Raw genomic sequence first — 25411 nt, forward strand, 5'->3', positions numbered from 1 at the left:
ATTTTGCAAGTTCTCCCACTTAGAAATCATGGAGGGTCTGAAATTGTCATCGTAGGTGCATGTCCACTGTGAGAGACATAATCTAAAAAAAAATCCAGAAATCACAATGTATGATTTTTAACTATTTATTTGTATGATACAGCTGCAAATAAGTATTTGAACACCTGAGAAAATCAATGTTAATATTTGGTACAGTAGCCTTTGTTTGCAATTACAGAGGTCAAACGTTTCCTGTAGTTTTCACCAGGTTTGCACACACTGCAGGAGGGATTTTGGCCCACTCCTCCACACAGATCTTCTCTAGATCAGTCAGGTTTCTGGCCTGTCGCTGAGAAACACGGAGTTTGAGCTCCCTCAAAGATTCTCTATTGGGTTTAGGTCTGGAGACTGGCTACGCCAGAACCTTGATATGCTTCTTACAGAGCCACTCCTTGGTTATCCTGGCTGTGTGCTTGGTCATTGTCATGTTGGAAGACCCAGCCTCGACCCATCTTCAATGCTCTAACTGAGGGAAGGAGGTTGTTCCCCAAAATCTCGCAATACATGGCCCCGGTCATCCTCTCCTTAATACAGTGCAGTCGCCCTGTCCCATGTGCAGAAAAACACCCCAAAGCATGATGCTACCACCCCATGCTTCACAGTAGGGATGGTGTTCTTGGGATGGTACTCATCATTCTTCTTCCTCCAAACACGTTTAGTGGAATTATGACCAAAAGTTCTATTTTGGTCTCATCTGACCACATGACTTTCTCCCATGACTCCTCTGGATCATCCAAATGGTCATTGGCAAACTTAAGTCGGGCCTGGACATGTGCTGGTTTAAGCAGGGGAACCTTCCGTGCCATGCATGATTTCAAACCATGACGCCTTAGTGTATTACCAACAGTAACCTTGGAAACGGTGGTCCCAGCTCTTTTCAGGTCATTGACCAGCTCCTCCTGTAGTTCTGGGCTGATTTCTCACCTTTCTTAGGATCATTGAGACCCCACGAGGTGAGATCTTGCATGGAGCCCCAGTCCGAGGGAGATTGACAGTCATGTTTAGCTTCTTCCATTTTCTAATGATTGCTCCAACAGTGGACCTTTTTTCACCAAGCTGCTTGGCAATTTCCCGTAGCCCTTTCCAGCCTTGTGGAGGTGTACAATTTTGTCTCTAGTGTCTTTGGACAGCTCTTTGGTCTTAGCCATGTTAGTAGTTGGATTCTTACTGATTGTATGGGGTGGACAGGTGTCTTTATGCAGCTAACGACCTCAAACAGGTGCATCTAATTTAGGATAATAAATGGAGTGGAGGTGGACATTTTAAAGGCAGACTAACAGGTCTTTGAGGGTCAGAATTCTAGCTGATAGACAGGTGTTCAAATACTTATTTGCAGCTGTATCATACAAATAAATAGTTAAAAATCATACATTGTGATTTCTGGATTTTTTTTTAGATTATGTCTCTCACAGTGGACATGCACCTCGATGACAATTTCAGACCCTCCATAATTTCTAAGTGGGAGAACTTGCAAAATAGCAGGGTGTTCAAATACTTATTTTCCTCACTGTATATATATATATATATATATATATATATATATATATATATATATATATATATATATATATATATATATAAGGATTCCTGTGTCACATGATCCTTCAGAAATTATTCTAATATGCTGATTTGCTGCTCAAGAAACATTTCTTATTATTATCAATGTTGAAAATAGTTATGATAGTTGTGAACAAAATCTCAGACCCCAAATTTTTGAATGTTAGTGTGTACATGGTGGAAAAACAGATGGTGAGTGAAAGTGGCAGGGAAAAAAAAAAAAAAGTGTCCAAGCTGTCCAAACATTAACACACTAAATATTTCAATTGAAGTCATAAGCAAATAAGTTTTCCTAGCAATGTTAGGATTGCCGTGTCAAGTTGTTTGACAGATTGCTTGCACTGTTTAATGAGGTTAAAACTAATTTATCGGCAGGACTCTACATTTTGCTGTAATATTCTCTTCGGTAAGTGATATAAATTCAAAGTAATATGTTTCCATTATGCAAAATAGCACAACTTAACAGCAAGTGAGCAATTTAATGTCATAGCCTTCACATACTTCAAATGAACACTCATTGAAGGCACTAACCTGGCAAAAAGCTTGTCAAATCCAGTAATTACTTGACTCAACCTGGTAGCTTGCAATCAGAACATTGTTTCCTGGCAGACTTTTAAAAAAACCCTGGGCACTCTTACTCCCAGGAATTGTCAGCCAATCAAGGTCTTTTCAGAGTGTATAGAGCAATATGCATCAGAAACTCCTTTTCACAAGCCACATCAAACAACCAGGGGCAGCTGAATCTGTTGGAGTAACTTTTGCCATAGAACATTCTCATTAACTTATTACAGAGAAATCCCCTTGGAGCACCCTGAGATAAGTGCCTCGCTCAAGGGCACAACAGTGAGTCTCATGGCTCGCTCCTTGCAGGTGTCGAACCAGCAGCCCTTTCAATCTCCTCCTGCACCTTAACCACTACAACATCCCACCCTCACAAAAGTAAGGTCAAGAATAAAGGTTAAATAAAAAAATCCTGCATTACAGAATGCATCTTTGTCTAGGGCTAGGCAGTGAACAATATCATAGAGATAGCAATATAATTTATGTTAACAATGATAAGTTCTGGACATTTTTCCTCAATAATCTTTAAAGCTGATCACAAAGCAGAAATAAACACGACAACAGTGAGTCAGTACATGTAGCTAATGAGTCTGCATTTTCTGCGTGTCTCTGTGTGAACAAACGGTGTAGTTTCATCTACTATCCAAAAAATCCAAACACACATGATGCTTACAATGTTTTCACCGTCTGCTGTTTCAATATACGAGACATGAATACACAAACTTCATCTCCAGAGTCACCTCACCAGCTTTACACCATTTCATTTAAGAAAAAAACTACCAAACATACACTGAAACTTAAAGATCTTCACGACAAACTGCCAAAATAAAAGTTCAGTTTAACTTGAAGAAATTATGACAGAAATAGATTACTATTGTGTACCAAAATGTACTTCTCAATATCAGGGCTTGAAAACGAAAAAAAAAGTCAATCGGTTCAATCCGAGCAGAATCGATATTTTAACGTTTCTGTTCCTGCGTTCCTCTGTATTATTACCGTTCAGAAAAAAAACAGTTAATAACGTTATTTTTTTTAAATTGTCTATAATAATAATAATATATTATAAATTATAATAATAATAATAATAATAATAATAGCCTAATAATAATAATAATAAAGCACAGTTTCTTTTACATAAAAAGAAAAAGAAAGAAAAAACAGGAAGAGATGGTATCTTAACCCGCTGCACTTAGTCACAGCCAGCATCATCTTCTCTAGATTTGCCTAAATGTAGGCTACGAAACAAAAGTTTTAATTAAAAAAAAATATTTTAAAATGTTTGCTGCATTGTTAAAAAAAAAAAAAAAAGCTACTTGTATAAAATTGCGTTTTGAGGAAAAAAAAACAGGTTAAGTCACGTAGCATTTTATTAGGCTATTACATTCAGAAATTATGTAGACTAAAATGCCGGTAAATCAAAATGTTTACAAACATTATAAACACAGTTATAGTTTCTCTCCACAACAAATCCTCTAAACTTAAGAATATAGGCTATAGGCTATAAAAAACGTCAATCCAAAAACAAATTAAAGGTGAAACTGATGCCTACCTCTCTCATTCGTCACGAATCCAAATGTTTCCATATTCGCGACGTATCTAGATGCTAAAATATTATTTATTATAGGCTTTGTACTTTCATCGACGTAAAACATCATCCTTCACATCGGCTATATCAACACTATATCAGAGACGTTTCTTTAACTGTATTTTATTTTGATAATGAACTGGCTGCAATTTCGCAAAAATATGTTGTATCTTTGTGCGTGTGAGGCGCCAGCACGATATGGCCATACCAACACTGGTTGGTTATACAGATGCAAGAAAATAAAACATTTCATGGAGCCCAAAATCAAAAGACAGCTCCTTGGCAGAGTTTAACTGTGAGCAAACAAGTTGCATTTACATTCATTCTCAAGGTAAAAAAAAAAAAAAACGTGGAAAGCATTTCTCCATTGATGGTAAATGAATATTGATAAATGCTGATATTGTATGATACGGAGAGAAATATTGTGATAATATTTTTGGCCATATGGCTGAGCCCTATCTTGGTCAATTTCTGAGCTTCCTTAAGAGGGACTTAATATTAGGCTGTACATAAAATAAACTGAACAATTATGCCCTTCAGCCTTCTGAACACGAAATGTCTGTAAATGACACTTCAGTTCTGGCCATTTTGGCTGAGGCATTTGTTTAGGTCGCTCTCTTTTCGCTCTGTCATTTGACAGGCCGCCTGCTGGCTTTAATGAAGACAGATAAAACGAGGAGTGGGGGTATCAGCTGCGTCTGGGGATGAGGCGTGAAACTGGGTTTAATTGCCTCCATGATCAAGAGCCTTGAGGAGAGATTCGTTGCCCCTCGTCCAGCTACAGCGAGTACACAGGACCCACTTCGCTCAGAGACGCATCTCGTGGTGAAGTTAAGAGACAAGCTTGCACCCTGTCCTGGTTGTCAACAGACCCAGGAGAGTGGATTTCTGTCACAAGCTCAAATAAAGAGAGCCATGATGTGTAAGACTGAAAGAAATGCAATTTATGGCCAAACGTAACAGAAATACTAGAAATGAACCGTTTCTACCAATATTAACACTTCTTGTTTCTTACAATGTTTTACACTTAAATTTCAAGTTTACTGAAATGTGGCAGCATCTAAATCACCGTTTCAAATTCATACAGTAATAGAGATAGTTCAGGTTTTCCAATAAAAGGTGACATTTTTGTTCCAGTAAAACAGGTTTGACATATATATATATATATATATATAAAATTCATTCACATTAGTAAAGACAGACCAATACTATTTACCGTTATTAACCATTTTTGCCTAATCAGTACTTCAATATCTGGTTAACCAATAAAGAGTTAACTGGGTGCACCTTTTACAACTGTTGTTTGTCAGACAGCATTAGTGAGATATACATATATGTATAAATAGGCTAGTTTCACGGTTCACCTCATCCCAATTGGACATGTTTCTTCCATAAGACACACTGCTACTGGCTGTTGGACACGTATCTGATTAGTCGACCATCACGACCCATCTCTGGCAGGGATTTGGGTAGACTGCACAAAATCTTTGAACCACCATGAGATCGTTTATTTCTCAGAAAAAGCCATTGTAACAACACAAAATTCTCGGAATGAGGGAGTCAGTCTGACACATAGCGCATTGGTTATTAACTAAACCTTTAAGCCTCTCAGAGCTGTTTAATTACAGCAGGTATTTGATCAAAGGCCCTCAAAGTCAATGGGGTAATTTAGCCTGCATCAATCTGAGAACATATGAACAAAATCTGCTTCAACCCCACAGCTCCGCTCACTCGTTCGCCCTCTTCTTCTCACCCTCCCTTTCTCTAAGTCGAGAGGACAGATAATGAACTAGAGGCTAGGGGTTATCACAATAATTCGGTACTAATTTGTTCAATTCAAGAGCCCTCAATGGCCTTCAAAAAGCTCTTGCCTGCTCAAAGGGACCTGACATCTGTGGTCCTTTAGCCCTCATTGACCACCAGGGCAACAATGGCGAGAACGAAAACTAATTCATCAGCTTGATTTTTCAGATCGCAATAACGTTTGCCCTTCACCTCCACATCTGACAAATTACCTCAGAGTTTTCCAGCAATAGATTTTTTTCTTCAACAAAATAATTGATCAAGTAAAGAAAAACGTGGAGCATGAAGCAATTGTGTTGAGAAACAGCTCAATAGCAATACTGGAAATACCACAACATGCTGAGGACTGGTGGCCGTGCAATGCAATCTGGCAATGTGAGTTTCTCTAGAGTCTGCTGGAATGAAATTAATGGAAAAATTCTTTCATCCTCCTGCCCGTAACCCAGGACGACCAAAGCTCATCTGTATGTTGAAAGAGTGAAGCGAGCTAATTAGTGATTTCACCTCACGGGAGAAAAATGAGAGAGAATTCAGTAGTCCATCAGAACTGCCAAGGTCTTCACACTGACTCATTCAAAGACTGAAAGATATTTGCAGTGCTGAAGGAGTGTTATTAATACAGTATCAGGAATACAGATTCACAGCTTATCAGTTGTTATAGTTCAAATTAAATTCAAAGTAAAATATAAGAAAATAAAGACAACATGAAATAGCATCTGCAACCCATTTTATGTTCATAAAATGATATTAAATATACTTCTATAAATTATACATATTTCTAGCAAAAGCCGATATGCAACAATAAAACCAAACTGTAGAGCAGGACTTTTTTTTTTTTTTTTTTCTTCCTCATATACAAATATGAAATATTGGAAAAAATGCAAAGATAGGCTACTATGAATGTAAACCACCAGTAGGTGGCAGCAAGTGACTGTCTTAATTAATGAGTCATTGAAGCATGCCTTCAAAGGATTCGTTCAGACAGCTGATTCATTCAAGAATGAAGCAAGTGCCTGTCCTTATGAATGGACCACTATATATATATATATATATATATATATATTAGTGCTGGGCAACGATTAAATATTTTAATCGTGATTAATCGCATGATTTTCTGCGATTAATCGCAATTAATCGCAGCATGCGCAAAATTCAATAATGAAATCAAAAGTAGTGTATTGCATAATTTTATTCTTTCAAAGTACTGCTGTATGAACAAAAGTTCGTACTGGCATTTGTTAGCTTGTCTTTCTTTTGTTTATCTATAGTTCTCCCACATGCTGCATCCAATGTAGTCTGCTGAAGCCTTCCTCCACTGTTTGTTTGGGTGGGTGATTTGCTGGCATCAACGGTGTGCATTGCATTTAAGTGATACTTCAGACTCGAAGTACTCCGATGATAAGACAATTCAGCTTTGCAGTGGTTACAAATAGCTTTAGTTCTATCAACTCCACCGTGTGGAAGAGGTTTAAAATAAAAATGTCCATTTAAGATTTCGGTACCTTTTTCCATTTTTCTGTCCGCACCAGATATTTTCTGTTTCGCGCTGTAGCTCTCTTAGGCACACAACAAATGCTTTCATTGGTTGAGACGCGTGATGACGCTCATCCCAAGCAGCCAGTAGCCTACTGATAAACATCCCACCCCTCCTGTGACCCATGGTTTGTGTTGTATTCGGTTGTATTATTACAGTCTATCTATGTGTATTCAAACGCAGTGAGCAACGGACTTTCAAAAGTACGTTAACGCGCGATAAACTAATTGTCGGCGTTAATTAATTAATGCGTTAACGCGATAAAAACGCATTAACTTGCCCAGCCCTAATATATATATATATATATATATATATATATATATATATATATATATATATATATATATATGGAGCTCACAACATTATTTATGCTAATAATTAGAATTTTGCATGCATTTGTGCTATATTTCAGCTACACTTAACCATCTGTGTAATGCATCTGAATGCCGCTCCAGTCACTTCTGTTTCTTCTGCAGTGGAAAGATCGGTTTTGTAGATACTGATTTCATATGATTGGTAACAGCCCCATATTATCTTAAGTGAAATTATTAATCAAATGTAAGAATTTGATATGAAAGATGATGCATGCATTTAAGACGGTTAGGGAAAATGCCCTTTAAATAGGTCAAAAATGACCTGGAAATCAATTTAAGTTCATTTTTACATGCAGTATTAAGTCTCATAAAACGTAATTTCCCAACAACAAAATTATGGCCAGTGAAAATGCTGAGTGGCTAGTAAATTTGGAAAACCACTAGCCATAGTGGCCGGTGAGCAAAAAAGTTAATGTCAAGCCCTGTATACAGGGCTCACAAAATTTCAAAATCCCTGGTAGCCCTTCGGGCAGGTACTCTTCAGATTTTGGTAGCCCGAAAATTAATTAACTAGCCCGAATTAAAAAATTACTATTTTCTTTTCTTTTCTTTTCTTTCTTTCTTTATTTAATATAGAAAATCAGATAGGAGTTTAAATGTCAATCAAAAATATTTTCAATACACAAATATCAACAAATATGAAGGCAGGAATTTTATTTCGCTATTTACAGGGTATCTAAATATATTTTAAAAAAATTCTGCAATTTATGACCCATTTTAAGAGCTGCACAAGTAAAATGAACACAGAATGAGCGGGGTTGGACAATGTCTATGGTAACATACAGTTTTGAGCCATAAAATTACATGATTTACAGTTCAGATACAGGTTTCCACAAAAACAAAAATCTTATACAACAGCGTTTCAGGCTATAGGCCGTTTTTATGAAAAGGGATCAATCAAACATATAAATTTAAAACGTATAAATATTACTGTCTTAATTGTTTAGATTTTTAGAAGGCACATCAACTTCTTTCTCATTTACAACTCTATGTGTTTGTTGCATAAAAACATGAGTTGATATCTGCATTGATCTGACCATAAACAGTAAGAAAGGCTTATTGGAAATGCAGATTCATTCTCTGCCACGAGGTGGCGCTTTAGGAGCGCTGAAATATTGCGGTTTCCCCGGAAACGCTGTACACAAAGCAGCTCAGAGCTCATAAACGCTGCTTTATCAGGAATTATAGGTAAAATGAAATTAAAATGCCAACGACACATTTCTGAGGACAGTCGGTTACCTTCAGATACATTCACATAAAGACAACCGCGCAGCGTTTTGACTTGAAACGTGCAGCGCTCATATTTATTCAATGACATCATTGCCTTTTGAAGTTTAATCCTGCCGTATCGCGACTCTTTGTCTTTCCGTCCCCAACTGTAAGACCTCTTGAAATTATAATTAAGACATTTCTTACACCATTTAACATATTTAAAACTTTTTATGGCCTTAATTTTGATACAACTCACTTTCAGAGTTTTTAAGGACCCGCAGGAGATCTGTATTTAAGGTAGCCTGTCGGGCAGGCTGTGATACATTTTGGTAACCCGACTGGAAAACACAATAGCCCCGGGACGTCGGGCTAGCGATTTTGCAAGCCCTGGTATATATATATATATATATTATTATTATTATTATTATTATTATCATCATATGTATGTATGTAGTAACTCTACTTGAGTAGATTTTTCATTGGATACTTTTTTACTCTTACTAAAATAACTAATAGAATTGTTACTTTTACTCTTACTACTTAAGTAATAATTTATATAAGAACTTGTACTTTTACTTTTTTACGTTTTTGGGTACTCTACCCACCTCTGTTCAAATATATTATACTATTTATTCAAAAATATATGAAACAAGTAAAAGAAAATGTAAACATAAATAGTCATGCATACAATGATTACACCTGTTCTACAATGAATATCTTGTTCTGAATTAAAAAAATAATTGATAATTTTGGGGCATAAAGTCAAAACTGTCAGGGTGATACAATAGTACCATAACAAAGAAAAAAAAAAAGACTCATTAAAGAGATGAAAAACCTTACGACAATCTTTTTTTATTCTTTTATTAATATTATTATTATTTTAGAAAAAACGTATTGAAGCAGTTTTGTTAATATATAATACAAACTTAGTTTTACATAGTACTTAGTTTTTCATGACTTTAGGGATGCACGATATTATCGGAGTGATATCGGAATTGGCCGATAATGGCTTTAAATGTAAATATCGGCATCGGCATAATGAAAAGTTATGCCGATAGGCCTATGTCTTGCCGAAAAGAGGAATGGGTTAACTCACATGTGCTCAGGGTGTGCTAGTGATTAGATCACGTCAGCAGTGTGGCTCATTCTTTAAGCAAAGTTTGTCTGAATGATGATTAGATTGACTTAGTGCTGGGCGGTATACCGGTTCATACCGAATACCGGTGTTTATTTTTCTTATGATATGAATTTTTAAAATACCGCAATACCGGTGTTATTTAAATAACATTCGGAACGCGACACGTTTGAGAGGGGTCTCTTTTCACTATTGCATTGTGGCAAGAACACAGCTGTATGTGTTACTAAGCGTGAAAGTTCTGAAGCTGTAGAACTAGTTGAACGTGATGACACAGAAGAACTCATCCACAATATCCACCGCCCGCTGCCATTAGCTCCCGCGTCTCACACACACGAGCGCGACTTTAGCACTATATTTAGCAACTTTCAGACCCTTTTAGCGGCTTTTTTTTTCACAGAATATACAAACTGACAAACCTAACGACGTTTTTGGATAAACCTTAGCTATGGTTCAGTTGGAAGATGTCTCCAGTGCTGCCCCGCGAGCACGAGATCTGACTCCCGGCGCAGCGTCGCCTCTCTCTGCGTCTGTTCTGTGCAGCTAGCGGCTGAGAAGCACTGCATTCAGCTGGCTGTACCGCAGCAGACTCGTCAGTAAATGAGTACAAAACAGCGTTTCCAAGCACCTGCCGCTAACTGACTGCTTGGAATTATAAATATGAGCATAGTTCGTATGTTAATATTATGCACTTTATTGTTTGTTGTTTTTTTTTTTTTTAGTTTGTTACTCAGACGCAGGCAGTGCGCTGCATGAGACAAAAAAGTAATATAGCCAAAACCACCGCATAGCCGCTCTTTAGTGTAACGTTAGACGCATGTTGATTTTAGCAGACAATGTCGCGATTATAAATGAGAGTGACTCCTGGTTAACATGTATTAACGAGTCGTGTTTAGTCACTGTTTAGTGTGGAATATTTCTACAATATTCGCTCATCATGACAGTAAAATAGGGCATTCTAAGTCAATCAACTGCAGTGTTTCCTCTCTCAATCAGTAGAAAATGTGGTTAACACCCGGTCATGCATGAAAAAAATAAATACCGTCATATACCGTGAAACCGGTATAATTTTGAAAAATACCGTGATATAAATTTTTGGTCATACCGCCCAGCACTAGATCGACTGTTTTGGATCACTGCATTTAATCTGTGAAAGCAGCAGCGGCAGCCTCCCCTGGGTCCTAACTCCCGTTCGGGAAGGAGTTGTAATCTGTAGGGGGCGCTGTTGGCCTACTTCTAATTAAATTAATAGTAAAATAGCCTACACAAATAGCGTTTAGACTGTGTTTCTGATTAAATAAAGCAGTAATTGATGTCATAAAATAATGAGTAGGTTTTGATTTAATGGTCATAAGCTACAGCTTACATGAAAAAAAATAAATAAATAAAAAAATCACAAACATGACACTTGTTAATTAAATAATTTTATATATACTGATTTATTCATTCATGTGTAATGTTTTATTTTTTAAACAAATCATGAGCTCTAAAAGATTTTCAGAATTTTTACAACTCTTTTGTTTTAGACCATCTACAAATGTTAAATCTTAAAATAAAATGTTAGAGTCAACACTGCATCTTTCTGGGGGAAAAAAATGCAGCGATTGATATAATTTATTAGGGGCCAAGCACCGAAGGTGCGTAGGCACCTATTATATCCGTTAGCATTCTTATTTTTCTTCTTCTTCCGTTTCTTCCGTCGCAAGTCAATGGCAGCCCATAGAACCGCTTGCGGGAAAGTTGTAAAATTTGGCACACTGATAGAGGACAGTGTGAATAGTAACCACAGCAAATTTGGAGTTTCAAGTCGAATGAAGTCCAAAATTCAAAAATCGTAAGGTTTAGTTTTTTTGCTATTTTCAATTGTTCGTAAAAACATACTTTTTCGAACTCGTCCTAGACGGTTCGTCCAATTTTCACCAAAATTGTTTTAGATCATCTACAGACCATGCAGGCAAAAAGTTATGGAATTCAAGTCGATTCGACCAAGCGTTTTCGAATACCAAACTAACGAATTTGCCGAAAAGCACGCAAAAATGGATCTGAGGCTATATCTCCGCAACGGTTTGGCGTATTGAGACCAAACTTGGTGTGTGTTATAACAAGCATGACCTGAGGCTACCTGCAGTGTTTCGGCGCTGTGCCATCTAGGACAGTGGTTCTCAATTCCAGTCCTGGGGGCCCCCTGCTCTGCACATTTTGCATGTCTCCCTTACTTAACACACCTGATTGAGATCATCAACTCGTTAGGAGAGAGATCCATGAACTGAACTAACGAGCTGATGATCTCAATCAGGTGTGTTAAGTAAGGGAGACATGCAAAATGTGCAGAGCAGGGGGCCCCCAGGACTGGAATTGAGAACCACTGATCTAGGAGATATGAAAAATGCATATTTTTGCTTATAACTTGTGAATGGTTTGGCCAAAAATCACAAAACTTTTTCATTAGATTCGGTGAATTATGCCGAGTCCAACCATATCCAATTTTCCTATGTCAGCCATTTTGGGCGTCGGCCATGTTGAATTTTGTAGTAAACTGCTATATTTTACGAACGCATTGACGTATTGTTACGAAACTTGGTATGGGTCATCAGTACGATGCCCTGAAGGAGCCTGAGAAGTTTCGAGTCAGTGCCACCTAGTGGTAAAATCAAATATTCACATGCTTATAACTTTAGGTGTGGTCGACTTATTTTCACGGGAGTCACCTTTTTAGACTCCTGAATCCTTGCCGAGTCCAGCGGTACCATACTTGCCAGGTTTCGCCTTATGGTTTGTGCAGCGTTGCACTTTAGCGCTTAAAAAACAGCTGGCAATATCTTAGAAACCGTTACTCAGATCGACTCGAAACCACCATAGGAAATTCAGAATCATAGCGTGTTGACTAAATGCAAACGCCCAAGTGCCAAAATTTTGATAGTAAGTGGTACAAAAATGCAAACAAAGTCGACAGTCATTTTTTCTCATCTCGTATATAAAAATGTCAATAACTCCAAAACAAAATGAGACACAAGAAAAATTTGGTGGGATTGTGCCTCTTGGTGGCGCTACAATTGAACAAAACATGAAATTTCCATTGACTACAATACAATATTATGATGTAAAATACTATATTTTACCAATGCATTGGTGTACCATTACTTTGTATGTACCATCGAAACCATGATCTGAAGGTACTCAAAAGGTTTGAGACAGTGCCACCTTGTGGTCAAACGTTATAATGAAATTTCAAATAAATGCTAATAGCTTTCTGTGTATTTTACCTATTGTAATGAGACTGGTATTAATAGATTCCCTGGGTCATGCTGAGAACAGTGATAGCAATGGTGCCATAGTCAGCCAAACTTCTTGTCTAAAATTTTGATTTATGTTGAAAACCTATTTTTTCAAACTCCTCCTCAACCATTGTTCCGATTTTCACCAAAATCGAATCATATCATCAGACCATGCTGATAAAAAGTACTGGATTTTGTGTTGATAGATAAAACCGTTTTTACATACCACAACAACGAATTTGAGTTATGATGCCAAAATGACACTTGAGGCTGTATCTCTGCAATGCTTTGGCATTTTGACACCAAACTTTGTGTGTGCCATAGTCACCTCATACAGAACACACCACATTGATTTGATAACGGTGCCACCTGTTGGTCAAAAGTGAAAAGTCATTCAGTCGGATTACTAGTAGTTTTAAATGATTTTTCAGGCATTTGGACTACAATAATCTTAAAATGCCTTCAATTAATCATTGCTGAAGTTGGTCTGATGCTACATGCTATGCTTAGATCCTCATTTTGCCGCTGATGTGCTTGGCCCCGTCATTGCTGCTTGTAGCTATATTTTATAGTTATTTTCAAAGCTTCAAACCTTCATTATTTTTTTATTCAATTCTAATAAATAAGTTCCTGTTAAAAACTAATCAAAATTAAAAATATTTTGCTTATAATTTCTACACAGGAGAGACCTGGTGTTGTTTCCAAACAAAAGGAAATATATTGGTATCGGCATAGGCCAAAATGAGTTAAAGATATCGGCATATCGGATATCGGCAAAAATCCAGTATCGTGCATCCCTAATTGACTAATTAAATAAAGCCAAAATACCTATTTGGCATTAACCAAATATTAGCTGAAAAGAAAAGTCCTCTCAGAAGAAAAAGCTTGTTTTTTTTAGCCCAGGTACAAGCAATAGAAAGCTATCAGGGCCAAACAGTGACTTCCTGTCGACAGTGTCCTAGAATTTTCCTTTTTCCATTTTTGCACAATGACCATAATTGACAGAAAGAAGAGAGAGAAAAAAATCTAACCCAGGGAACCCAAAAAGGAAAATGAGGTTGTTTTTTTGTTCCTTGGAGGGTGAACTGTCAAACACACGCAGCACTGACAGAATGCATTCACGGATCAGAACCAAAACAGAGCACGCTGTGTCACTATCTCTTCAGAATCTCATCATTCCTGCGCTACTGCCAGCTAGTCACGGCCGAAGCACGAGAGATCAGACACCTAAACTGAAAGAGACGCAGGTGTCCAATGGCACGTCAACTTGGAGTGGTCTACAAGCTGCCAGAGAGGAAGAAAGAGTCAGTGAGCCTGGCTGAGCACTGAAGGATGCTGGGATGCTTGAGAGGTGATTGTACATAGAGCAGATCTAGCCTGTAGACAAGAGAATCATGCAGAGAGAAAGAGAGAGAGCGCTTGATGCTTACCCTTGTGGTTGATGGACCATATGCACTGCTTGCTCTGAACGTCCCACATCCTGACAGTCTCGTCATTGGAGCCGGAGAGCAGGAGGGTCCCATCCATGGACACAGACAGACATGTCACCAGATTTCTGTCCAGGAGGAGAGAGACTGTTATAGTGGAGAGTGCAGGTTCAGATCTATTTACAGGTTTATCTACTCTACAAACTAACAAGTCTGCCAACAAAATACTGCATATTGTGTATTAAAATAAATAAATAAATAAATAAAATCATGGTATGGGAGTGAGCAGACAAGCTCCAGACATGTTGTGCTCATGTGAGAGAAGCAGGTTTCTTTCTTCAGAAATCATTCAAATATGCTGATTTGCTCAAGAAGAGTTTTTACAAATAATATTTGTGGAAAGTACAATATTTTTCAAGACAAATTCAAAAGAACAAAATTTATTTGAAATAATCTTATGTAAAATAAATGTCTTTACTGTCTTTGTTAATGTATACTTGTAAAATGAATATTTTTATTCATATAAATATTTAAATATATAAACGTGTATATGTGTGTACACTATTTTTAAAATATCTATTATATATTTTCAATATTCTCTAATAAATATAAATCAGTTTTGTATTCTATTTCTATTAATAAAATGATTTTCTTCATTAATATAATATATATTTATTCAAAGAAATATATAAGTATACATATATACATTCTATTTATAAAATATCTATGATATTTTTCAAGATTCACTAATAAATAGAAAGTTAAAAAAAAATAAAAATGTTTATATTAAAAATATATTAAATAATATAAGTTATATTAATTAGTTATTTATAAATTATTTATTTGAATTTTTTGTAAAACAATTATATTTTATATATAACTATGTCTATCCAGGCATCTTATATACACACAAGTTCCCCGAATGGATTGATATCATTATTTGTCTTTTTATATAATTCATATAAATCAAATAACCCACAAAACATAATTCAATATAGAGTACACTGGTAAGTCAAAGCCACATTAAGTTCTCACAAAAATGAACGTCTGTGTTACAGTACGATGCCAAAATGACAGCCTTTCTGCCACCAGCATTGGCCAATTCTGCGTTTCCCACTGTGTGTAACCTGAAAACACCACCGCAAATGGGGGCTGTGATTACACCTCCTGCCTGCACCGCTTCACAGGCGGAGCTTCTGCACAAAGCACAGAATGAAGGAGTTTAATCCAATACGAGTTCGCTCCAGAGCAGAAACCAGAAACTTTCACCTTTCTTCCTTTCACTGACTGAACTTTGGACTCTGGCACAAAAACGCACGTCTTTTCCTCAAGTAATAACCAAGGACAGACACATGGGTCACAAAAAAAGTGCAGACAACCTCACCTGTGTCCTTTGAACACCTGATTGCCGTCACTGTCCGCCTGGAAGGTTTTATCCCGGCTTAAACTCTGCCAAGCAGGAACGAAAGAGAGAAAAAGAGCAAAGGAGAAACATTTACAACAATGTGGAGAAAACGATCCAAATGCTAACATGGGTCAACAATAACGAAAGCCTGCTGGCTTGGGGTCAGTGTGAGAGTTTGGGGTCTCGCTGTATCTTACACTCGTTGATCATGTACATGTTTTTATGCCAACTAGGGCAGCTGAAAGAAATCCTTACAGTTGATCACCGGCTAGAGCAAATTAGCTTACAGTCCTGGTACACACACAATCACGCTCCGTCCCGCAGCCTCCATTAGGTACCATGGGATTTAGCCCCGACTGTCTCCTAAATGGTCTGATCGATTGACTTAATGGCATTAATTAAGGAAGAGGCTGTAGGAGAAGTACGGTGGCCTGGACTGGACCACTGCTGACTCAAATCATTACATTACCTCTTTAAAGCCTGGCAATAAGGAGCATCAATAATACATAACAGGAAGAATTAAAGCCAGCAAGAGATCTCCGGCCATTCTGGAAGGAAACGCATGTCTTTCATATTCAGATTTGCACATTAATACAGACAGACATTGCACTGGTCCGGAAATAAAATCCATGTGATGAGGAGGGGGAAATAGTTTTGAGAGACCTTGTTATAATTCAAACAATAGAGCTGTTCAGTTTGTAGTCGTGAAACCCAGAAGAGAATTGGCAATTTCCAGCTATGAGTTCCTTCTGGAATATCTAATGGGGTTTTAGAATAGCACTTTTTGATTTATGATTAAAGGGAGGTCTGTGGTTAAAATTACTTGAAGAGACTGTTCAACAAAGCCAGTTAAACATGGTAGACAAATGTGGTACCAAAATCTATGTGAAACCACTGTGTGCACTAAAGCATAATAAAGAGCTGCTACAGCTACCACAAGGAAGGCATGTGCATGAGAATTGTTGTCTCTTATGCTCACCGAGAATGTATTTATTTAATCAAAAATACAGTTAAAACGGTGATATGGTGAAAAATTATTACAATTTAAAATGAGTGTTTTCTATTTTAATGTTTTAAAAATCTAATTTATTCCTGTGATGTACAGCTGAATTTTCAGTATCATTACTCCAGTCTTCATTGTCACATGATCCTTCAGAAATTATTCTAATATGCTGATTTGCTGCTCAATTATTATTCGTCATTATTGGTTCTCAGTTATTAATAGTGGTTGTTCTTATTATCAGTGTTAAAAACAGTTGTGCTGCTTAATATATTTTTGGACATTTTTTTGGAACATACTGAGCCCCACATAGTGGGTATGAATTAATAAATCATTTTCAAAAATGTTTAATTTGTGGCCACAATTTATTAATTTGTTCCCTCATTTTAGTTCAATCGTGGCCATGTTACACTAATTTGTTCCCTCGTTTTAATTTAGTATAACATGGCTACAACTTAACGAAAACATTAATAATTTGATACTGAATTGATTAGTATCATTATTGTATAGTATAGTATATAGTATTATTTATTTATTTTGTATTTTTAAATAAAATGAAATTATAAATAGTGATAATACAATTATACTTTAAAATAAAAAGTGAGTATTAATTAAAAATGCAATTATTGTATAATACACTTAAAACTATGGTACAAAGCTAATATTTAGATATTTTTATAAATTTATCATTATTTTCAAACCCAAAATTAGCAAGCTTTTATTTTGTTGGATTGCTGGCAAGCATGTATTTGCGCTGCTGGGTTGCCGCGTGAGCAGTGTCAGGGAATGAAAAGTCGTTTTGCATTTTGCTATGAAACCGGCAGCGTGTCAGTACCGGAAACCATGTCAGTACGCAAATGAGCGGTCTGAACATGTTTACGCTTTGCATTTTGGTCACACATGCGCACCTGCACATGCTACTTATGTGCACACCGTGTGTGTTTGTTAGAGGTCGACCGATTAATCGGCACCGATAGTTGATTTGCGGAACTATCGGTTATCGGCAAAAATCCATGCCGATAGTTTTCCGTGTTGCGTCTGTTGCTGGAGTGGCTGAGAATGGTATGCTGTCATTATACAGCATGAGAGCAGCCTCTAGAGGCAGAAATCACTGACAGCACATGTTGTTTGTTTTGCACAGAGCGGGAAACTTCAAACGCGCATTTAAATGCAGCCGACAGAAAATCCTGCCACGGAATAGAGCGCCATTCACATAGTTTTCCATTAAATAACATGTTTGTTACAAATCATTGTTAATTTACATAATGACTTCACCCTAGGCTATAAATTATGTTTTGTGCATTTTTCAGCAAAACGTTTGTCTTTCTGTGGCTCTAATACAGTCTGTATGCTTCATATAGAGAGCTGTAATACAGATCTTGTGTTCTCTTTCCTTTTGCTCTGTTTTTTTAAACACCGAACTTCAAACTCATTTATGCCACATGAAGCAAACTTATGTCCGTTTGGTGATTAAATAAACAGTTTTAGACCGCTGCTTGAATTGAACGTGACGCGTCTGTTGTGTGGGAGACACCTGTGACTTCTCCAAGACGCAGCGCTACGGTTTTGCACAGTGGGTCACTTGCATATTTTTGTTTTTTTATATTTTGATTAGATAATCATGCAGTGTTCTAAAATAGCAGCTAATAAAATGTGAGAGTACACATACGATATCAATAACTTGTGCATGTAATTTTAATATGGCCTTGTGTAGGTATTTCAAGATGGCTATCTTTAAGCATGACTGTTGAAATAAAATGATAATACTTAACAAGAGTCCATTTGTAACATTAACAAGGAACAATACTTCTACAGCTTTCATTAGAGTGTGTTCATTTCATTTCAACATTTACTATTACTAATAGGCTTCATTTTTAAATTTTAAAGTTTCTTCTTTTAACACTATGAAATAACTTTAATGATCAATATAATAATTAATATTAATACTAAATTTGTATTCATTTACAAGGTATGGTTCAGTACTGTTACTGCTTTTTTTAAAATAGTAAAGCTCTATTTTAGTTTTCGTTCAGTATCCATTTTAAAAACTATCGGTTGATTAATCGTTATCGGCCAGTGTGGTCCAACCTAGCTATCGGTAACATCCACTATCGGTCGACCTCTAGTGTTTGTGTGTATACACACACACACACACACACACACACACACACATACATATATACATATACATATATATATACATATACATATATATATATATATATATATATATATATATATATATATATATATATATATATATATATATATATATATATATATATATATATATAGTTAAATTTTAAAGTCAAATTAAGTTAAACCGCTACATTAAAGTGTTTGTATAAAGCAGGGCTGTTCAGAACTAGGGTTTTTAAGTTAAACAGATGTCTTTCTGAGTCAGAGAGCCATGACAGGATTAGATTTTTTTAAAACCTTCAGCAGTAACACACTTCTCCGCTCTGTATTCTTCTCTTTGCGTCTTTTTTTTTCCCTTTCTGTCTTTCGTCTTCAAGCAGGCAGGGAGTTCTAAGCTTTCCTGTCAGAAAAAGTATTTTTCTATCTAAATATGACAAATTCAACCCTCGTTCATCACTGACAAGACAATCCGAACAACAAGGGGAAAGAAACAGAGCTGAGGAAGCATTTTCAACAGGGTGAAGAGGTCAATGAAACTGCTGGACTGAGAAGAGAAGCATAACAGACGCATGTAAGGTCACAACTGCATAATAAACAATAATTTTCGACATGAAATCTAATCACTGAACACCATAAAGGCACATCATCTAGTCCTGAGAGGAGGATTTTTTACTGGCAAGTTATTGTATTTTGTTCAAAGGGAAACGTCTGAACCAATCAGAATGCAAAGATCGGGGCCGATGTTTTGGAAAGAAGTCAGGACGCCACGTTCCAAGCCTCCTCACATTTCCTATATCCCACCAATTAATCTTACAGTGAAATCAACTTTAAGACAGTAGACCGAAAGTGTTAAGTGTAAAAACCAGCCTTAGAAGTCAAAGAGATATGAGTCTATCAATGAATAGTCTTTGAACATCTTGAAAGGTTTTAGAAACATGAAAAAATAAATAAATCAGGAAACCCTGTAGACTAATAAGGCTGGCTGAGGCTTCCAGACGCGAGGAGCAGAATGAAAAACCGGGAGGCTGAGAAAAAGCACGCAAGTACCAGCTCATTAATGCCCTGATTAATGTTTAAGAATCATGATGAATGCATCTGGACAGATTGGGAATGAATCGCACGCAGTTTCACCTCAGTTTAAAGGCATTTAGAAACACATGCAGGAACACATGCTGTCTCTCTCTCACAGACACTGAATTAAAAAACGCATTCAGACAAACAAAAAGAAGAAAGAAATCTTCAATCGTAAAACACTGCCTCAAGAAGAAACAAGTTTATTCATAAAAAATTGTGCCTCTAGCATCTCCTGTTAGGTTTGCAGTTTCTCAATATGAGCTCAGGAATACTTTATGATATGGTGAGAGCTATAAGACAAATCATATTAAGTTCTGACCAGAAAATGCTGTTTCTTCTAAATGTTTCTTCCTTCTTTTATCATTTAAGGGAGTTTTTCAACAATTATGGATCATGTTCTCATTTCCAGGATTCTCAGAAGCAGAACAGAGCTGGGTAAACCTTTATAGTAATGAACGGAAACTACAACAAATTAATTTTTGCATTTCACATTTGCTCTAAAAGCAAAAGAAAAAGAAAGGGTGTCTATGACCTTACAAAAGAGGAAAAAATATCTACAGATTGAAGGAAAAAATATCTAGATATTAATTACATTGGCTGGAAGACAGGAAGATGCCAAATTTGCCATCATTTCCTCAGCCGCTGTATTAGAAAGACTTACAACTAGTTTTCTGTCATTTTAAAAAATCCATAATAGGGGCACTTTAAAGGGGTCCTCGGATGCCACATGCACTGTTACAAGTAGCTTGAACATAAATGTGAGTTGGCAGTGTGTGTACACAACCACCCTATAATGATAAAGATCCACCCAGTGTTTTTTTTTTTTTTAAATCTCGTTTAATCATTTCCCCTTTCTCATATCAAGCCGTTCTCAGATGCCTGTCCATGTGACATCACACAGACCCAGGCCCCTTCCACGATTGTTGATCGACACTGGTGTTTTACCTTAGACCCACCCTGAGAGAGCTGTCATCAGTCCGCCATTGTTTCACCGCCGGAGCAGGGGCCTGTACCATGATGGTGGCTGAACAAACTCAGGGTTACAGGATTAGTTTTAAGTTGACAAAACCAAAGTCCAATCCGGCTTTGTTGTTACCATGAAGCTGATCATCAACTTTCTCTATCAACTCAGGCTTGATGCTGAGTTAATGGAGCGCGTGCACATGAAAGTGTGACATCAGAAATGAGGAGCCAATCACATGCCTTCACTTTGCTTGAAGCTGATTGGTCAAATTTCGGTTTGAGATCTCTAAACCAGAACATAACCTGCCCCGGAGCAGGTTAGCTGTGGAGCGCAAGTTACTATGGCGATGAACACTGCTAAAAGCCAAGCCACTTTCATGGTACCTAAAACCCAGAATTGGCGCAAACTAAACTGAAACTTACCTGGCTAGCCAGCTAAACCAGCTTCATGGTACAGGCCCCAGGAGTAGACAAGAATGGCTCCTAAGCGATTGAGGTGTTTTGTTTTCGGATGTAATAATGAACATAGCAGTTGTCATTTACTCCCGATTACCTTTGATTTTGAAGGGAATGCGCCCCCCGATCTACCTAAATGCGTTTATGTGATCCAACTTCACCCCCAGAAGTGAGTTTAAGGTTTTTTAATGAATCTTTGCAAATCGCCTTTCCTAATAATGTACTCGTTAGCAAGTTTCACGATGAATGTGGCTAAAGTTTACCCTCTCTCAGACAGCTGCTCGAAAGAGAGGGGCGGGGTGAGCCGAGCTCATTTGCATTTAAAGGAACATGCAAGGAAACAGCTTGCTATGAAAAGAGCTGTTTTTGACAGGGTAAAAACGGTGTTGTTTTACACTACAATTGAGAAATTTTAACCAAACTATGTTACAGACTTTTCATTAAGACCTTAAAGAATCTTATCAACTTATGGAAAATGTGCATCTGATGACCCCTTTAAATTACTTTTTACGAGGATACTTGCAAAGACAGGCATTTTGACACATACAAGTTTGTGTATTTAACCTATGAGCACCTCTAAGACAGTGAGCGCATATTACTAAATGAGTCCTCTTTCACTGCTGCTGATTGGGTTTTAACTAGGGCTGTGCAATCGTCTGCGATAATATCTTAATTGTTGTTTTAACGATGTGCGATTTGACATTATCGAGTATTTTGCAAAAATCAAACAAAACACACCTACAGAGTGCACGCATACATTATGTGAAGTCTAGATTAGTGCACATTTAGAGTGTGTTCTTTCACTGCATGATTTAGTCTATTAAAATATATTTAGAATAATCACAAATTCAAGTCATGGGGGCAGAAAATGTATAAATTTTTACCACTTCATATAGTTAATCTATTTCACACAAAGAGTGCTGTTTTTTCTCCAAAAATGACCATGATTACAAATGTGATATTGATTTTTTACAACAGTTCAATAAACAAGTTAATTAAGAGACTTACATTTTAGACACTATTAGGGTGCAACGGATCGTAGATGATCCGTACGGACCAGTCCCCACGGTTCGGCACTGCATGTGATTCGCGGATTAACTGTTATTATCATAGAGTGAAAGTTTATAATTTGCACGTGTTTTGTCTTGCTAAAGTCGAATCGGGACTCGTGAACCGTTTTCTGTGCTCAGCCACACACACTAAAGTGACAGCAGCCTATAATACCTGCTTCTGTCTGCTAATCAAACAACACCACAGCTTTAACAAAGATTGATTTACATTTATGCATTTAGCAGACGCTTTTATCCAAAGCGACTTACTATACAATTAGTGAACTTACTATACAGCGAACTTACTATTCAGGCTATACATTTATTTATTTATTTTTTTAAATCGGTATGTGAGTTCCTTGGGAATTGAACCCACGACCTTTTGCGCTGCTAACGCAATGCTCTACCACTGAGCCACAGGAACACACAGGATTTGAATACTACTGTTACCGTCTTTATTTATAATTTTATGTTGTAGGCTGTTCATCTATGCTTGTAATTTAATTGTTCTTGTTTTATTACTGACTTTAGTAGATAAGCTAGTCGTTTCTGCTGTGGTATAGAAGTAAGCTTTTAGTAATTAATGAAAAGCACAATTTTTTTTTTTACTGATCCGAAAAATGATCCGATCCGTGACTTAAAATCCATAGTATGATCCGAACCGTGAGTTTTGTGATCCGTTGCACCAGTAGACACTGTATTTCCTGTTTTTGCACTATTTCGACAACAAAACTAATTCCAAACACAGTCACAACCCACAACGCTGTTTTGGGTCTCTGAGCAACATGACGGTGATTCGTTCCTGAATGAATCAACCGTTTAAATGATTCGGTTCAATCGCAATGACTCACTTATTAACAGTGACTTGCTGCCACCTACTGGCGGTTTTAATTTCACATTTAAAGTTTCTATTGAATGTTTTATGATTAATATATCAAAACATTATTTATGCATGTGTAATTGCAGGTTAAATGCATTCATGTCCTGCATTAAACAGTGAGTAAATGCATCTAAATGCCACTTCAGATGCAGCTTCTGTGTTTCCTCTGCACTGCAAAGATTAATTTTGTTTATACTGATTTCATTTGCTTGGTAACAGCCCAAATGTCTTATTATTTTAATTTACAGATAGGCTTTATAAAAGGTTAAAATTGCCCATAAAATGTAAAAATCTATTTAAACTTATTGGAAAAGATTCATTTCTATCTGACCACCACACTAAATATGAAGAATATCAAAAAGGAGTCAGCTGTCCACAGCAGTCCTAAGGTACCAGCACAATAACACACTCAGCAAAATATCGTCTAATAATCGTTATTGATAAAAGCCCAGAAAATATCGAGATATTATTTTTTGTCAATATCGCACACCCCTAGTTTCAACGGCTTAAAATCCCTTGTTTTTAAACTGCAATGCTTAAAAACGCATGCAAACTAAAAGTTTTCGTGACCACTCAGCACAGCAACGCATGTCATGCAAGAGTGTAACAACAATTTGTCAACTGAAAAATGTCTTTTTTACTTTTTTTTTTTTTTTTTTTATTGTCTCTACCGGTATATCACCCACCCCTAGCATGAACATTCTGCTAAACATCTCCCACAGAAGGTTTGGAACAACATGAGGATGAGTAAATGCATTATCTGAGGTCTCCTCAAAATACAATTTCCACAAACTTCCCAATAGCAATGTTTTCCGTAAATAGATGTTTCCGATGGTTGAGCCTCATATCTTCTCAAAGCCAAAGGCACCGCTGGGGAATAACCTACTTCCAATGATCCAGCAAAACTGCATGGGCTTTAAGTGAAACTGACAATGGCCATGACACCTGCATACGTTTCATCTTAAATTCCCTTTGAGAGAAGTGTAAAGGTGAAGCAAGGTGACAATGTGAGGAAACGCATTCTTTTCACATTCATTTTTGCCTTCCAGCACAGAGAGTTTTCTCTAAGATGCCCTGACCTGGACTGAAACAGACAGCTCACCAGAAAAATAAAAAAATAACCACTCACTTCAGTACTCAGCAGTGCTGAGGAGACATGTGAAGGATCAGGACAGAGGATCACAAAGATCAGCATATAAACGTTTCACACCAGAAACTGAAATTGACTAAGTTTACTCTGAGGACTATGTAAAAGAAAAGAAATGAAGATTTGACAGAAAATGACTCAACACTATTTACATCTAATCGTTGCCAAGCAGGAGTCCAGTTAAAATTACTGTAATCTTCTCCGTCTAATGCAGTGAAGATAAGACAGGGTGCATTAATTCTTATGAAACCACAACAGGCTGCTTGTCCATGTGCTATTGGCCAATTTAACATCTCAAACAACTTCACAATGGTGACAAAAACTCTATTGCAAAGGTCTCATCGGACATGAATAAATGGCACTGATCAGGAAAAGCCGGCGTCTAAAGTGCTTACCGTGCTGCAAAGAGACACCTGAAAAATATTGCCATCACTGCCTCCGCAGAAAAGGAAATACTCGCAGGGGTCAAAGGTCACTGACATGATGCCGACGTCGAAGAGGACGGACAGGAGCATCTCCCCAGAGGAAACCTCCCAGACCTGTGGCATGAGGAGAGAGAAACACCAATGAAAAATTAAAAATGTCCAAGATGAAAACAACAATCTTTTAATAACCTAGCTTGAAACACATGCCAAGTTCTTAGTTGGTTTCATATGTTTAACCTTTAGACAATTCAACTACAGTTTTGATTAAACTGTTTTAAAAATAAAATATTCTCCCTATAAGAACACACAAAATTAATGTATAAATCATAATCTGAAGTTTTTTTCTTCTTTTTCTTTAGCTCTATTTCATC

General features: G+C 36.9%; 1 protein-coding gene across 1 annotated transcript in view; it reads right to left on the reverse strand.

The window, feature by feature from the left end:
- wdr18 (WD repeat domain 18) overlaps positions 1–25411 on the reverse strand; it is a 79793-nt gene that overhangs the window by 25504 nt on the left and 28878 nt on the right. The window contains exons 5-7 of the mRNA XM_058791516.1: positions 25011–25154; positions 15887–15951; positions 14506–14630 (exon numbers count right to left, since the gene is read on the reverse strand). Of these exons, the coding sequence (XP_058647499.1) occupies positions 14506–14630; positions 15887–15951; positions 25011–25154 (334 nt within the window). The remainder of the gene's footprint in view (positions 1–14505; positions 14631–15886; positions 15952–25010; positions 25155–25411) is intronic.

This window comes from Onychostoma macrolepis, chromosome 11, assembly GCF_012432095.1.
Source record: "Onychostoma macrolepis isolate SWU-2019 chromosome 11, ASM1243209v1, whole genome shotgun sequence".
Lineage (NCBI taxonomy): Eukaryota > Metazoa > Chordata > Actinopteri > Cypriniformes > Cyprinidae > Onychostoma > Onychostoma macrolepis.